Genomic DNA, 14575 nt, shown 5'->3' on the forward strand with positions numbered 1-14575 from the left:
TTTCCCGATCAATATATGAGACATGGAAAGACTCGAAGGACATCTGAGTTGTATCATCTAGAATTACAAGAATGCATAATCTACAATGAAGCATATACCAGGCACTCAGACAGACACCTATTCCTATCGTAATTAATATATTCTGCAGACACCACCCGGAGAGAACTTCGAACTCAGATTAGGGAATGCGTTGAAGTAGGCAACCCGGTCAAACATACTTGTGGTCCAGGGTATGTTGGTTCACGAAGGGTTCATTATCCGCCGAGACACGGGTTTAATGTTTCTTGTGCACAAGGAGCAATTGAGGTGCTAAGACGGCCATATCAGGCGCATTTCCGTTGTTTCATCGGATCTTGTCATTAGAAAACAAAATATGTTAGGTTTGTAGCACCAAGACAATTTTAGCAATTCCATTGGCGTTCTCTGACCAGATTAGGAAGTGATATGAAACAACTTTTTAGAAGCTCACTCGCCCTCGTTGTATCTCTCAAACATCTGTCACCAATGAGAACCGACCGGTCTTGCATGAAGCATGAATTCACATGGTGATGCATTGAAGACAGTCGACAGCTGACCAATCGCGGAAATAGGGGTCCATTTGCCGGCTAAAGGCGGCGGTGGGCTTCGCAACTCACTCATATCATGGATCAAGAACATCGACATGACCTCCTACCTTACCTAGGTACCTAAACAAGACAACTGATATGCTCTTCTCATATCGCTTCAGCAGGAGATCATTAGTCCCTCAGAAGATAGAGCCTGTGGTTGGCGCTCTTCTTAGGCATTGAAATAACCCCGCGGCTGCTCCCGCATGGACCGAGCCGATCTTGGCACTGACCAACACCTTGCTCGACTCAATCAATCTCAGTCACCGAAACTTTTGAGGCTTCATCTTTCAACGCACTTTGTCCTCTCCACGCCAGAGGCAGGCTCAATTGTCTGATCGAGTCTCTGTTAAAGAACTCTTGTCTTATTGCCCATTTCATAGCTGTTGGCCAGCGTATCGCTCCTGGGTCTCTCTTGAAAAGTCTTATCGTTTATAGTTATTCTCCATCAGTTCATCATCTCCCTCAGCTTCTCTCCATCGATAACCAAGCTGTCTTGAGGCCCTCACTCAGCTTCTGCGTACCCAATCAACATACAGCTACTGTATGTGCTCTGTGCTATGTCACACCTCGCTGGACCAAAGCTGACGTCGTCTTCGCTTTAGCATAGCACCCCCATAGCATAGGTTAGTAGCTACCTACCTTACCTTAGCTTTCATCCATAGCCTAAGCATCCTATCTCGCGGTACCTTACATTGTTAGTCGCGCCACTACAAGCGCTTCAGCTGCCATGTTTGGGAACTTCACCTCCTTCGGTAAGCTACCTTAGTCTTCTCTCGATCCGCCTCCCATCACTCTTAAACCTCATCCTTCCCTCCCCATTGTGATCCTCATGAACATCTGATCCTCACAAAACACCTCATCAACCCCCTCACTTCGTTTCCCTGTCTATGTCGCCAACCCCTCCCCCACAATTCTTGTCACCTTGCGACTTGCCTCTCCACCTTGATAGACCCTTACTAAACTCAGTCTTCTTCAGCCGGCATTCCTGCCAAGAGCAAGGTTGATCCTAAGGACGTACCGCCCCCGACGCCGGTTACTCTTCCTCGCTTTCAACCTTTTGCTCAGGACGACGATACCATCGATGAATCGTCTGCGCTATCTACTCTTCTCCGTAACACTGGAAGATCAACAGCCGCTCTCGGTCCTTCGGGTTTCTCTGCCATTGGTCTCAATCTGAACCTCGATGCCAAGCCCACCGACCTGATTCCTGACCCTTCATTCATCCCGGATTTCAATAGTTGGGACAAACTGTCGTCAGACGAAGCCCAAGAGAAGAATCAGTCCACCCGTCACCTCCTAAGAAATGGCAACCTCTCTCCTGGCTGCCATGTGTACCTTGAACGCAAGAAGGAATTGTCGAATGTCAATGAAGACGCCTTTCGAACAGTCAGAAGGCTTCCAGCCCCCAAAGGAAAGACACAGGCTCGTTTAGGGAATGCCTATGAGTTTTTCCGTTGCCTTGAAGCCTTTACCTCTTTTTGGGATGACCCAACCCGGCCTTTGCCGCTTCCTCCTTCCCCTGAAGCTTCTCCGGAAGTTACTTCGTCTGGTGATGCCGCGAACTCGGGAGACGCGAAACCTGCAAGTCCCAAGCCAGATGAGAGCGCAAACTTCTTCAGAACCAGCGCTGGATCATCTATGCCACTTGAATATCGCAATAATCTGATAACATCATTCATCAAACTTGTTGCTTATGACTTTGGGTGCAACGTCTCGCCTTCTCGAACCGAACCACGTCTTCACTTCAGTTCACCCCAAGGATCTGGTTCTCGCAAATCTTTTTGCCCCTCTGGCTGCCTTTTCATATTTCAGAGTCCCACAACCCGTGAAGCCGCCCGTGCAGGTGCGGTCCACGGGCCTGTCGCCGCTGTCAGTGCCAGAGGTACAACTGACTTCACTCAGCCTGATCCTGAAACTGCGCAATCACTCGACCTCGCTCGAGAGATCGTGGCAGCTCTCATTACAGCACAGCATCGCGCACGTGAAGGAAAGACTGAGAAACGATTTGGTGAGGGAGAATGGTGGACGACCAAGAAGCGCTGGGGAGGCGGTCCCGGAGGGCCCATAGGACGCGAGGTCGAGAAGGACTTGGTACAAGGTGACAAGGACGCAAAACCCAGTGACGAGAACGGTCTTCCTATGCCACGTGCTAAGAAACCTCGCAAAAACATGAGTATATACGACAACTATCGCATGATTCGACCTCCATCGTCGACTTGGGACAAGAAGGCTCAATACGAAGCCATTGGGAGGCGCAAGGGGGCCGACTATGACGATATATTTGTAGTGAGCTCGCTGTTCCACCATATCTCGGTCATCCGTGTCAGAGTACCTAATCGACTACTTGAGGCTCTGGAAGGGGCACGAGAGCCAGATGCATCCGGGCGAAGTTGGGGTAAGGTTGAGGCTTGGAGGAGCCCCTGGTATGACTTATTTGATACCATACAACGACTAGCAGCTATGAAACTAGTGTGGGCAATGATGGCTTACCAGATGAGAAAAGATGATGTGTCTGATGGGGACGTTGCTATGACCAATGCCTAAGCTTATTTTGAGGTGGGCCACGGGCTTGGGGAAAACTCATTCTTGCTTGCATTAGTATATTGGATCTCAGCATGAGAAGTCAGCACAAGATTTAAGAAAGACTAAGATGGCATAGTTGCCTAGTTGGTTGATCGCACGCATACATAGGGTATCCATACATAACATACATTAACCAGGGTCACATTCCCGTCTCCGGTTCCGATTAGCTTGACCTTTTCTATCAATCAGATACCATTGAGGAGGAGGAGGAGGGTTGCAATGAGGCGGCAGCTGAAACTGGGGCTTTTATCACCTGCAGGTGATGCTGCATGGATTCACGTGGTAGGCAACTCTGGCTGTACCTCGTAATCGTCGTCACGCCATCAGGGATTCTAGCAATGAAGGCTGAAGTGGAAGTCTCATGATGTTGGTACACATCCATGCACGATGCAACACACAGATTCCATGAACCATATGCTCGGGTCTAGAATAACGATTCAGGAAACATGAAAACGGGGGCTCGGGTAACCTCATGCAAGGCATGAGTATTGAACTTGCCATCGGGTCTCTTGGAGTTTGCATGAGAGGGCATGGCGTGGTGTTTCTGCAGGGTAGAGAGAGATCAGGGGACTTGAGACATGTCAAGCATGCCGCGATATAGATCGAAGCTGAGGGAGACGCGGAGCATAGCTTCCTGTAGCGTTCCGTATCGACGGGTGAGCTAGCAGGCTAGTTAACGAAATCACCCCATGTTGTCTTAGATATCAAGCGAATGTGGATATGTGTTGGTGTTGGGTGTTTGTGTTTGTGGCTGCATGGAAAGGCTGAAGCTATCTTATTTGGGACGGAAACCCGCGTGGCATAGTCGAGTCTACTAACTAACTTAGCAACGGAGTACGTTTCTCGTTTGGTATTCAACTTCGGGGGGTTTGTGACTTTGGCTTTGGCTTTGGCTTTGGGCTTTTGGGGCTCTGAGGCTTTTAGTTTGAGCCTGCCGGACATGATACGGAAAAGAGAAGGGATGTATCGGCTGAGTAGGTAGGTAGGTATGTGATAGGAGTGCGTATAGTTTTTAGGAGACTCCGAGAACTATGTCATGGTACATGTGCTTTGCTGCAGTAATTGGACACGTCGAATTGCCCTGGTAAGGAAGTATCGTCATCAAATCAAGCCCAGCATAATGGTAACCTAACGTTCCATGTCCTATCCTCCGTGATAACCTACATAGTACTTACCTACTAAGCTGAGGCCCTTGTCACAGCCACGAGAATGCAACTGAACAAGACCCTCAAAACCGTTGATTCATTCAAGTGGCCCAAGCTCCTCAAGCCTCAATTCCCCGCTCAGCTCCAGGCGGCGGAGCAGCAACGTCCGTCATTGGCCCACTCAGCCCTGGTTCAGCTCTCGGTATGTCCGTCTGCTAAACCGTTACGGGATGATCTTCGTGCCGTAGACGGGGGAGCTATCGGGTAATTTCAGCCATTTTTTCTTCTTCTGTCTTTTTTTGCTCGAAGGTGCATGATGGTGAATATGTTGTCGTTCCCTTGCTTTTGGACGATTGGGACAGCCCCTATTTGATGTATGTATCCGTACAGTATGCTACAATATGTCTTGTCTTGTATCATTTGGCTATAGGTTTCGTGGAAGTTATGATGGCTTCGGACATGGCTGAATATGATCATCTATTGGCGGTTACTTTCTTTGATCGCCTGTAGAGAGCACAAATAATAGAGTGCTTATAGAGTGGTTCAGTCTATTGATGCAATTGCTCACTTGACGTTGAAAACCCCCTGCTCCGGGCCTGCATCGGTGATCGCCGTTGCACCGGCCTCGGGAAGCGGGTGCGGAACGCCGCCTCAGCCTGACAGGGGCCGAATACCAGAGTCCGGTCTTTATGACGTTTGAAGCCTTTCGCGCATCTCGAGACACCAATTGGCTAATGTGCAAGATTACAGATTCAGCGCGCCTAGGAACTCAATCTTAGGGTGATTGACAGGTGAACATGGGGGGCGTCGATCATTGTTAGACATACGTTCTACCCTGAACTTGACCACGTTTTTGAGACTCGTCATGAATATGGCGTCTTGTCCGATATCACATATCCGCCTGTGGTTCCCCGAGGTGACATTTGAAACGTCTCGGTGAAAACGTTTTGGTTTTGAGGGAGACTCAAAGCCACGATAGCGGAGATAGTCAAAGGGCATTTCACAGACGGTGTAGGTCTCGACCATGAAGAATGCTATGCTACCAACGGATAAATTATCATATAAACCTGATGAACCGACAAGGGCAGAAGAGCCGGAACCTTGTAAGTTACAGTGGCAGACATCTCATAACTAAGTAGGTACCTATCAAGCAACGGATGTGGTAAGACAGTCAGTCATGAATTATTACATGGGCCAAGAAACACCACGACACGCAACGAGAGACTTGGCCGATGTTCGATGAGACGACAAACAGGGCATGACAAGGCCAGAGCCCAGAGATTCGGCAATTTGAAGCCGGGGCCCAGTCAGTCGGGTCGGAAACTAGGCACTTAGTAGTGCATGTACATGAATATGAGATCCCTGTAGAAGCAGTGAAGCACAGCCTGAATAAGTTGGATGCAATTAGAATACCTAAGGCAAGGTAGCTATCAATGACGACGTGGACGAACAGAGTGATGATTAATTCTAAGATGGGTAGTTTGGAGAGAACAAGAACAGATAGATAGATACGTAGATAGATAGAGAACGGTAAAGGCAGTGTAAGGAGTATTTCCCAAATAGAGACGATGTGATGTGAAATATTGCCAAGTCGGACGCATCTCGTGCTGTAGCGCAGTCGAACATCTCCGTAGTGGTCGTTGAGCTAACACCAGCGATTTCCATTGTCGGCCATGTTTCCCCTTTGGGCCTATTCTGGCGCTGAGCCTCCATTACCGAGCTGTCAAAGACAACGAGAGTTGCATCACAGGACATGAGAGCAAGCAATAGCTTCAAAGACAAATAGACATAGTCGAGTTACACTAAAGTTAGTTGAATCTATTCTCAGACTTTGAATATATCATTTAAGAAGATGCTATATCCCCTCAACTGTCAATACTTTTCCTCCCCAGCCAGCTTCAAGACCCAAGGTACCTTACCTTACCTACCTACATGACAGCACTGGTCGCACTATTGAAGGGTCCTCTCTCTAAGTACCTTAGGTACCTACCTATCCCCCCACATCACGCCCGGGCCCTGTGATACCCCCAGAAAGTTCCAGTCCCTTAAACACGGCATTTCTCAGCAACGACCACCATTAATCGATCATTCAATCGTCTTAGACTCAGAGGCGAAATAACCATTAGACTCAGAGGCGCAACTGCCCCGATTGTCTAAAACATCAACCACGGAAATCAACCACCAAATTGCCCTGATCGGCCGCTGTATAATCAATCATCCATCTTATCTCTACACCCTACACCCCCCCTGTCTAAGACCACCTCAAGCTTGCGAGACCTTGACCCTGACCTTGAACCTCTCTCATTGCTTTTCTTGTTGCTCTCCTCTACGCTTTTTGTTCCCTTCCTTTCCCTTCCTAGGCGCCTGTTTGACTGGTTTATATCATCTCGTCTCCCGCCATCCAATATCAGGCGAGAGCATATCGATATCTACTGCTCTCCTCTCCTATCCTCTCCTCAGCTCTTCTCTTCCTTTACTTTGAAGGTGCTTCCCCCGCCTTCAGCTTCCATAGACCAAACGCCCCGTGCACAGCTACCTACGCTGCTTTCAGCTCTGGAACCAATCCTATCCAAGAACCATCCAATCCCGACCCCCGACCCTTAGAGAACCCTTAGATCAGTCAATCAATCAAAGTCGAGTACTTGGGCGAACGAGCGTCAAGAACGAACGCCTTCTTCTCGCCTCTTTTTGTTGCCCCGCGTGAGCATCCCATCAGCATCAGCATTCATCAGCACAGCATCAATCAGCAGCATTGGCCCATACTCTTGAGCACTTGACCGTCCCACGCGCCTTTACCACAGTACATCGTCATCGCGCCCAGCTTCGCCCCAGAAACTAGGTACAGTACATTTTTACATGCGCTATTCTGTCTGATCTGTCTTGGCGCCGAGCCCGAGTTTCCCAGGCCCAGCCCAGCCAGGCTTGCTTTCTTCTTCATCTTTTCTTACCTGCATTTCTCTCGACCGACCCGACTTGACATCCTCTCTCCAACATCATCAGCAAAGTCCAGATACGACCGATATACTGAGCCGCTGCTCTACCTCACAACTTCAACTCCAAACAACACCTAAACCGCCCCGTCATGTCGGGATATCCGGGTTACAATTCTGGCCGCTACGGCCCGCCGCAACCCCAATACCATCAGCAGCCTCAGGGCAATTATTACCCGTACGACTCCCCCCCAAAACACGAACATCTTTTGATACACGTCCCCCGCATTTCCCATGCGCCCGGCGATCGCTTATGCTATTGCCCGACGAACCATTCGTCATCAGGGAGTTCATAACTAACAATGTCTTCACTGTTACAGACCCCAACCTTCCTACGGCGGTGGCTACCCGCAAGGCCAGCCTTCTCCGCAGCCGCCGTTTGGTTACCAACAACAGCCTCCCCAGCAGCAGTATTACTCAGGGCCTCCTCCTCAACAACAGCAGTATGGTGGTCACTACCAACAAGGACCTCCTCAGCCTAATTACGGCTCGCGACCTGCTGGTATGTTACAAATAATGCGCTCCTCGACCGACTTGTACAGTACCAGCTAACTCTGACTAGGCGGCCCCGCTCCTCCTCCTACAGCGCCTCAGCAATTCGGTCATGGCGCTCCCAATAGCTACAACTTCAGATACTCGAACTGCACCGGCAGGAGAAAAGCTCTTCTTATTGGAATCAACTACTTTAACCAGCGCGGGCAACTCCGAGGCTGCATCAACGATGTTCGCAACATGACTGCTTATCTTTCTGAGCACTTTGGCTACAAGCGTGAGGATATGGTGATCCTTACCGATGATCAGCAAAACCCCATGAGCCAGCCAACCAAACAAAACATTCTTCGAGCTATGCATTGGCTAGTGAAAGATGCTCGACCCAACGATTCTTTATTCTTTCACTACTCAGGTACGAACTATGCCTTGGAATCCCGAGCACCCCCAAGCCGCAAGACCTTTACTAACAGTCGCAGGTCATGGTGGACAAACAAAGGATCTTGATGGCGACGAAGACGACGGCTACGACGAAGTCATTTACCCGGTTGACTTCAGACAGACTGGCCATATCACCGACGACGAGATGCACCGCATCATGGTTCGCCCACTGCAAGCTGGTGTTCGCCTGACAGCAATCTTCGATTCGTGTCACTCTGGTACCGCCCTCGATCTGCCCTACATTTACTCCACGCAAGGCATTCTCAAGGAGCCCAATCTTGCCAAGGAAGCAGGTCAAGGTCTGCTTGGTGTCATTTCCTCATACAGCCAGGGCGATCTTGGAGGCGTGGCCAGCAATATCTTCGGCTTTATCAAGAAGGCTGCCAATGGCGACGAGGTTCGCGAGCGCAACTTGAGGACAAAGACCTCTCCAGCCGACGTTGTCATGTGGTCCGGCAGCAAAGACGATCAGACTTCGTGGGTACCCCTATTTCCTCAGTATTACCCTTGTTACCAGATGATTCCAGCTTGATTATTTGGCTTTTACTTGTTCATTTTTTTGTTATTGGGACAGGTTTCTCAATTGGGCTTTTTAGCATGGCGCAAGGCGTTTTTGGCTTTAAGAATTTATTGTATCTAACTTGAATAACTATCTTCCGAGCCTGCTCCAGATGCCAGATATGGTCTCTTAAAGAGTCTGTATTTGCCCTCTGGGGCCACGAGCTGCGTTGGATCGGTGGAGATTTTGCCTTTACTACTACACGACACAGCATGGTTAAAGCAATTCGCTAACATATTCTATAGTGCTGATGCAACTATCGCCTCTCAGGCTACCGGTGCCATGTCTTGGGCCTTCGTCAATGCCCTCAAGAAGAGTCCTCAGCAGAGCTACGTTCAGCTTCTGAACAGCATCCGCGACGAGCTCGCAACACGCTACACCCAGAAGCCTCAGCTGTCATGTAGTCACCCTCTTGGTAAGTCGAACTAACTGTCTCCGACCTCGAAAGTCAGACACTAACAAGTACAGACACAAACCTACTGTTCGTCATGTAATGTATATAAACCATGACCGCCGTACCTCGAACTTGGAGTTGGAATACCCCGAATCTACTGAAAAATCGGCTGCATTTGTGTTAGAAGAAACGTGAAGAGGTGGAAGCTGGGCGGATTAGGTGGAAGTCTTTTTCTGAAAACGAGTATCATAGTACCATTGGATGGTATTACAATGGGAGGCTGTTTTGAAAGGTTTGGTAGTTGGCTCTTGACGTCTTGATGACTAGCTGTGTCGGAGAACTCAAACATAAAGCGTATTGTGATAAGTGCAGTTAAATCAAAATGCTCTTGATTTGATGCCCATAGCGTCTAGCCACTTTGTGATGTAACAGACATACTGCTGCTTCGATCGCCAATTTCCTGTTTCTCAACGCCGAAAACCACCCTATGTAGTAACATGACTTAGGTATCCGTAACAACCTTGCTAATAACCAAATTCACAATGATACAGACCAGCCATACAAGCCCTGTAAACCATACACTCTCGCTCCCGCTTATGCAATGCTATGTTTGATCTGTCGATGGTCCTGCCAGCCAGCTTACATATATCCAGACTCCGAGTAAAGACATGCTATGTTTCCTTATGCTTCGGCTCTCACAACCTTTAGTTGTCTTGATCGCTTCACCTTGCGCTGCTCTTCAGTTGCAACAACAAGTTTGCGACGCACAACTTCTTGCTTGGCCCAGTTGTTGGCTGACAAGCGAGCACGAGCGATGAAGCGCGCCATGACAAGGAAGGTCTTGAGAGTAGGTTTTGTGTTGGAGGTGGTAGCTGTCGTGTGGCTGGGTAGAGAGAGAGCCTTTTTGTTGCCAAGAAGATTTGTGCGAATGTCTTCAAGCTCACGCAGTTGAGCTTTATTGCTGTGCGGTTGTTAGTATCATTCGAGTCATAGACGAGACAAAGGGAACTTACCATGCATTGGCAACATCGAGTTGCAGCTGGAGGAACTTCTTGGCGTACGCGGCATCAGCCCGAAGAGAGGCCTCACGTTGGAAACGGGCCTGCATCCACTCCATCTGCATCACCATGCCTCGCAACTCCTTCCTGTGACGCTCGTCGGCGCTCTCAGCTGCCCTGATCACTGTCTCGAGAGCCTGGTCAGCCCCCTCGATGGTGGTGTCCAGAGCCTTGCGGTCAACAGCGCTTCGTCGGTCGGAAGCTCCGGTTCTAGCGGCGACTGCTGTGGCCTTGATGCGCTCAAGATCCTTCTGTAATTTCTCTGCGCTCATGCGGAATGCTGCCCGTTCGCTGCGTGCTCGCTCTAGCTTGCGTCTAAGAGAAGCTTCGGAGGCGGCAAGGCTCTCGATGAGTTCCTGTTGCTGAAGGACATCATGCTCCAGATTCTCCATCTCGGCTTTATTCTTCCTCAGTTGGCGGTCATGTTTGCTAAGGTCAGGCTGTACTGTGGCCAAGGCGTTGCGTTCACGCTCTGCCTTATCTAGTTGGTGCTTCATGCGACGAAGAGCACGCTCATGCTGTGCTGCTGTCTCCTCGACTTGCGCTCTTGCCTCCTCGAGAGCCTCCTCGAGTACTATCTTCTGATCCTCGAGATCGTTCAATTGGCGCTGGAAGTCCTGAGACACTTGCATCGCTCTGCGCTCGGAATCACGGTTCTTGGATCTGAGATCCTGTATTGACTTTTGGGCTGCGGACAGCTGGCCTCTGAGCTCTGTGACCTCTGACTTGCGACCAGAATCGCTAGTGGAAGACTTTGGAGACACAATGAGGCGAGAGACTTCAGTCTCATGAACTTGACGCTCGAGGTCGGCAATTTGTCGCTTCAGACCCTTGACGACATCACGGTGGGCAGATTCTTTCTGAAGGAACTCCAACTCCTTTTGACGAGCTGTAGTGAGGTCCTTGCGGATCATAGATAATTCGCTGTTACCCTCGAAGTTGTTAGGTATTTGACGCGTATTCAGCTGGGCTTCATAATCCTCGATACGACGCTCAAGCTCACGAATCGTGCGCCGAGCAGCAGCGATATCATGACTGTCCGTTGAGGACGATTGTCGTAGCTTGGCCTGCAGCTGAAGAATTTCCTGCCCCAGACGTTCTTCCTCCTCGGCAGCTTTCTCGATTTCATCCTCTAGCGTCTTTTCGATCGCATCACGCTGCTCAATGAGAGCCTTGTTCTCATCCCTGAGGCGTCGTACTTCATTGTCAAGTTTGAGTTTGGCCGTGCGGAGGTCAAGTCTTTCTTGATCAACACGAAGGGTTTCATTGTCGTAGAATTTCGTTCGGCGGAGTTCGCCGTCAAGTTCATCCCGCTCTGCCTTGACTTCAGCCAGAGAGGAGCTGACAGAATGGAGTTCAGCAGTGATCTTGGCAACTTGGTCTTGAAGAGACTGCTTCTCCTTGGAGAGCTTGTCTAATTGAGAGTTTGCGTCCGAAAGTTGCCACTTTAACCGTGTCATCGATTCTGTCGACTGCTGAGCATCTTGCTCTGAAGTAGCAATAGCGGCCTGGGCTGCTTCAGCTCGTTGACGCCATGTCTTAAGCTCTTCCTTGAGGTCACCAATCTCAAACTGAGCGGCTTCTGAGGAGCCTGCCTTCTGGCGCATCACTCTCAGCTGCTCCTTGAGATTCTCAACCTCAACATTCGCAGCCTCTGATGCATTGGCACGCTGCCGCAAAGCTCGGAGCTGCTCTTTAAGGTCACCAATCTCTTGACTGGCTGCATCAGACGAGCCAGCTCGTTGACGGAAAGCCTTCAGTTGTTCTTTCATATCTTCCACCTCGAGACTGGCACCTTCATGGAGATCCGCTCTTTTGCGTGCCTCCCGAAGTTGTTCCCTTAGATCATCAATCTCCTTGTTGAGGACTTGTGTTGATGCTGCTTGGGATGAATTGGTGCGTTGTCGTAGAGACTTGAGCTGTTCTCTCAAATCTTCACATTCTCGCTTAGCAGCCTCGGCTTCATAGCGTCCGGCGTTTTGTTCTTCATCCAGAGTTGTTTGCAGAACATCCACCTCATCCTCCAATGCAGCAACTCTTCGGACTTGTGTCTGGTGCTCAATCTGTGTCTGCCGTAGCTCGTCACGAACGGTAGAAAGTTCGTTGCGTAAATTTGTCAATAACGTCTGTCGAGTTTCGAGGGCGTCCTGAAGGTCTTCAATCTGTCGTGAGAGGATTCCTTCTTCGCTCCTGTGTCGGTCATTCTCGCTTTGAATAGCTGCTTGTAACTTTGACTCCTTGTCCGAGAGTGTGCCTTCGGCTTCCCTGAGGCGATCAATGGTTCTTTGCAAACCTGCTGCCTTTTCTTCGGCGCGATTTCGTTCCGATTCAAGATTTTGCTTCTCCGTTTCCCATTTCTCGCTGTCGTTATCGTAAAGATTGTCTTTTTCGCGGATTTCTGCCTGAAGATCCGAAATTTCGTCGTTGAGGCGATCCATCTCCGCTTTGTATTGACCCCGGATATCCTTTTCAATTTCTAGCGCATGCTCTCTCTCTTCCGCTAGACCATCCTCGAGATCTTGTATTTCCTTTTCTAGCTTCTGGACATCCTTCTGGAGGGACATGGACTCAGTTGCAAGTGCATCGTGCCGGCTTTGAAGTACGTTCTTTTCGTCAGTTCGAGCTTGAAGGTCGGCCTCAAGCTGCTCGATTCTGGTTGATAGAGAATTTCGTTCGCGATCGAACTTTTCGTGGTTCTTCTTGAGCTCCTTGACGGTAGACTGCAGGGAGTTGTTTTCCTGCGTTACCTTGTGATGCTCCTTCTCCAGAGTAGCATACTCTTGGCCAGCTTGATCCAATTCCTCTTGTAAACGAGCAACCTTCTCTTCGATCTGACGAGAAAGTCCCTTCGTCACCACTGACTTATTGGCCATATCATCCTGAAGCTCTTCGAGATCGTGCTCGGCTCGCTCTTTCTCAGCCACAGCGTCCTCCATCTTGGCTTTGGCATCCTCAACTTGCTCCTCGAGACGGCGGATGTTGTGCTCAAGGTCTTGGATGGTGTCTTTGGCATCATCCAGTTCATCGTTGTGTTGAGCCTTCTCCTCCAATGCCAACATTTTTCGTTGAGCGTCCTTGGTTTTCTCTTCCGCCTCTGATACAGCATCTCTGAGGGCTTCCATTTGTTCCTTCAGGTCCTCGAGCTCGTCCTCACGCTCCGTGAGTTGCTGATCCTTCTCCCGAATGTCAGCCTCGAGATCACCGATGTCGTCCTGCAGCTTTTCGACCTGGACGCTGTTCCCTTTCTGTTGTTGTAGCTGTTGCTGGAGGTCTTCGATATCTGCTTCGCGATCTTCTAATATGCGCTGCAGCTTCTCAACTTCGGCCTGAGGACTCTGGTTGGCGTATTTTTGCTTAGCCTTTTCTTGTACTTCTAGCATTTGCTGCCGATAGCTTTCCAAGTCCTTCTCGGCGGTTGTCAAGTGTTTTTTGTATCGGTGAAGTTCTCTTTGCATTGTGACTTTGTCGACCTTGAGTTCCGTGTTCTCCTTGAGGGCAGCTTCGCTAAAGCCAGGCCCAGCCTTTCGGAGCGCCTCTTCAAGGAAATGAATCTTGAGCTTGAGTCCAAAATTCTCCTTTTCGATCCTATCAATCACATTCTCCTGCTCTCTTAGCGAAAGCTGATTACCATCCTGGAGGGGTCCCTTATCACCGCCTCTCCTTCGGGGAACAGCCAACGGGGTTGAGGCAGCGCTACTGGTATCGACCTCGGGAATAGTGTTCTCCATATAAGATTGGTTACGCGACCCTAGGTAGATGGACGTGTCGCCGCGGGGGACGGGAGTCAGGTCACCTTCGTCGATCTTGTCTAATGCCGGTGTGTTGGGTACCGCGGTGCCATTTTCTTTGCCGAAGCGTCGCACGCTATTTCTTGTCGCTGATTTGAGTAAGGGTGTGAATTCGGCACCTCCAACGCTGGGGGGAAGGTTTCGGCGGTCGGCCAAGGGCCCTCTCTGGCGCGGGGTGCGAAGATTGATGCCGTTAGAGCGGCCATTGCGGAGTTGTTGTAGGAGATTGCCCTCTTTTGGAGGTGACTGAAAGGATGCTTCTTGTGTTATATCGGCAAAGTCGGGCTGTCCGAGGTAGGTCGCATCCCCAATGTTTGTTCGTGGGGTGTCGAGCGCGCCGCCGCCAAAGTCGGGCATGATGGCGGTCGTTACGTGGGCGGTATAAAGTTTAGAAATGCCGTGTATTAGAGACGCAATGCATGTTATGTAAACAGTGTGAAACGCTCTGCAATCTAGAGCATTCAAGTCTTGCGAGGGCGTCTCTGGATGTGTTTGTTGTTAGCGATAAGAAAAGGTCGTG

The 14575-nt window shown here is 49.9% G+C and overlaps 3 protein-coding genes across 3 annotated transcripts; 2 read left to right on the forward strand and 1 right to left on the reverse strand.

Moving 5' to 3' along the window:
- Window positions 1-1335: 1335 nt before the first annotated feature.
- On the forward strand, window positions 1336-3152 carry FSUBG_8553 (uncharacterized protein; the record flags this gene model as incomplete). The annotated part of the gene is made up of 2 exons (XM_036686972.1): window positions 1336-1360; window positions 1585-3152. The coding sequence occupies 2 exons, from the start codon at window positions 1336-1338 to the stop codon at window positions 3150-3152; spliced, it is 1593 nt and encodes a 530-aa protein (XP_036535937.1).
- A 4266-nt stretch (window positions 3153-7418) lies between these two features.
- FSUBG_8554 (metacaspase-1) lies at window positions 7419-9309 on the forward strand (the record flags this gene model as incomplete). The annotated part of the gene is made up of 6 exons (XM_036686973.1): window positions 7419-7504; window positions 7647-7828; window positions 7889-8230; window positions 8295-8733; window positions 9061-9230; window positions 9284-9309. 6 exons carry the CDS (start codon window positions 7419-7421, stop codon window positions 9307-9309), a joined length of 1245 nt encoding a protein of 414 aa, XP_036535938.1.
- A 581-nt stretch (window positions 9310-9890) lies between these two features.
- FSUBG_8555 (myosin heavy chain) lies at window positions 9891-14412 on the reverse strand (the record flags this gene model as incomplete). The annotated part of the gene is made up of 2 exons (XM_036686974.1): window positions 9891-10170; window positions 10223-14412. 2 exons carry the CDS (start codon window positions 14410-14412, stop codon window positions 9891-9893), a joined length of 4470 nt encoding a protein of 1489 aa, XP_036535939.1.
- Between the last annotated feature and the right edge of the window lie 163 nt (window positions 14413-14575).

Source organism: Fusarium subglutinans (assembly GCF_013396075.1).
Source record: "Fusarium subglutinans strain NRRL 66333 chromosome Unknown NRRL66333_c0000118, whole genome shotgun sequence".
Taxonomy (NCBI): Eukaryota; Fungi; Ascomycota; class Sordariomycetes; order Hypocreales; family Nectriaceae; genus Fusarium; species Fusarium subglutinans.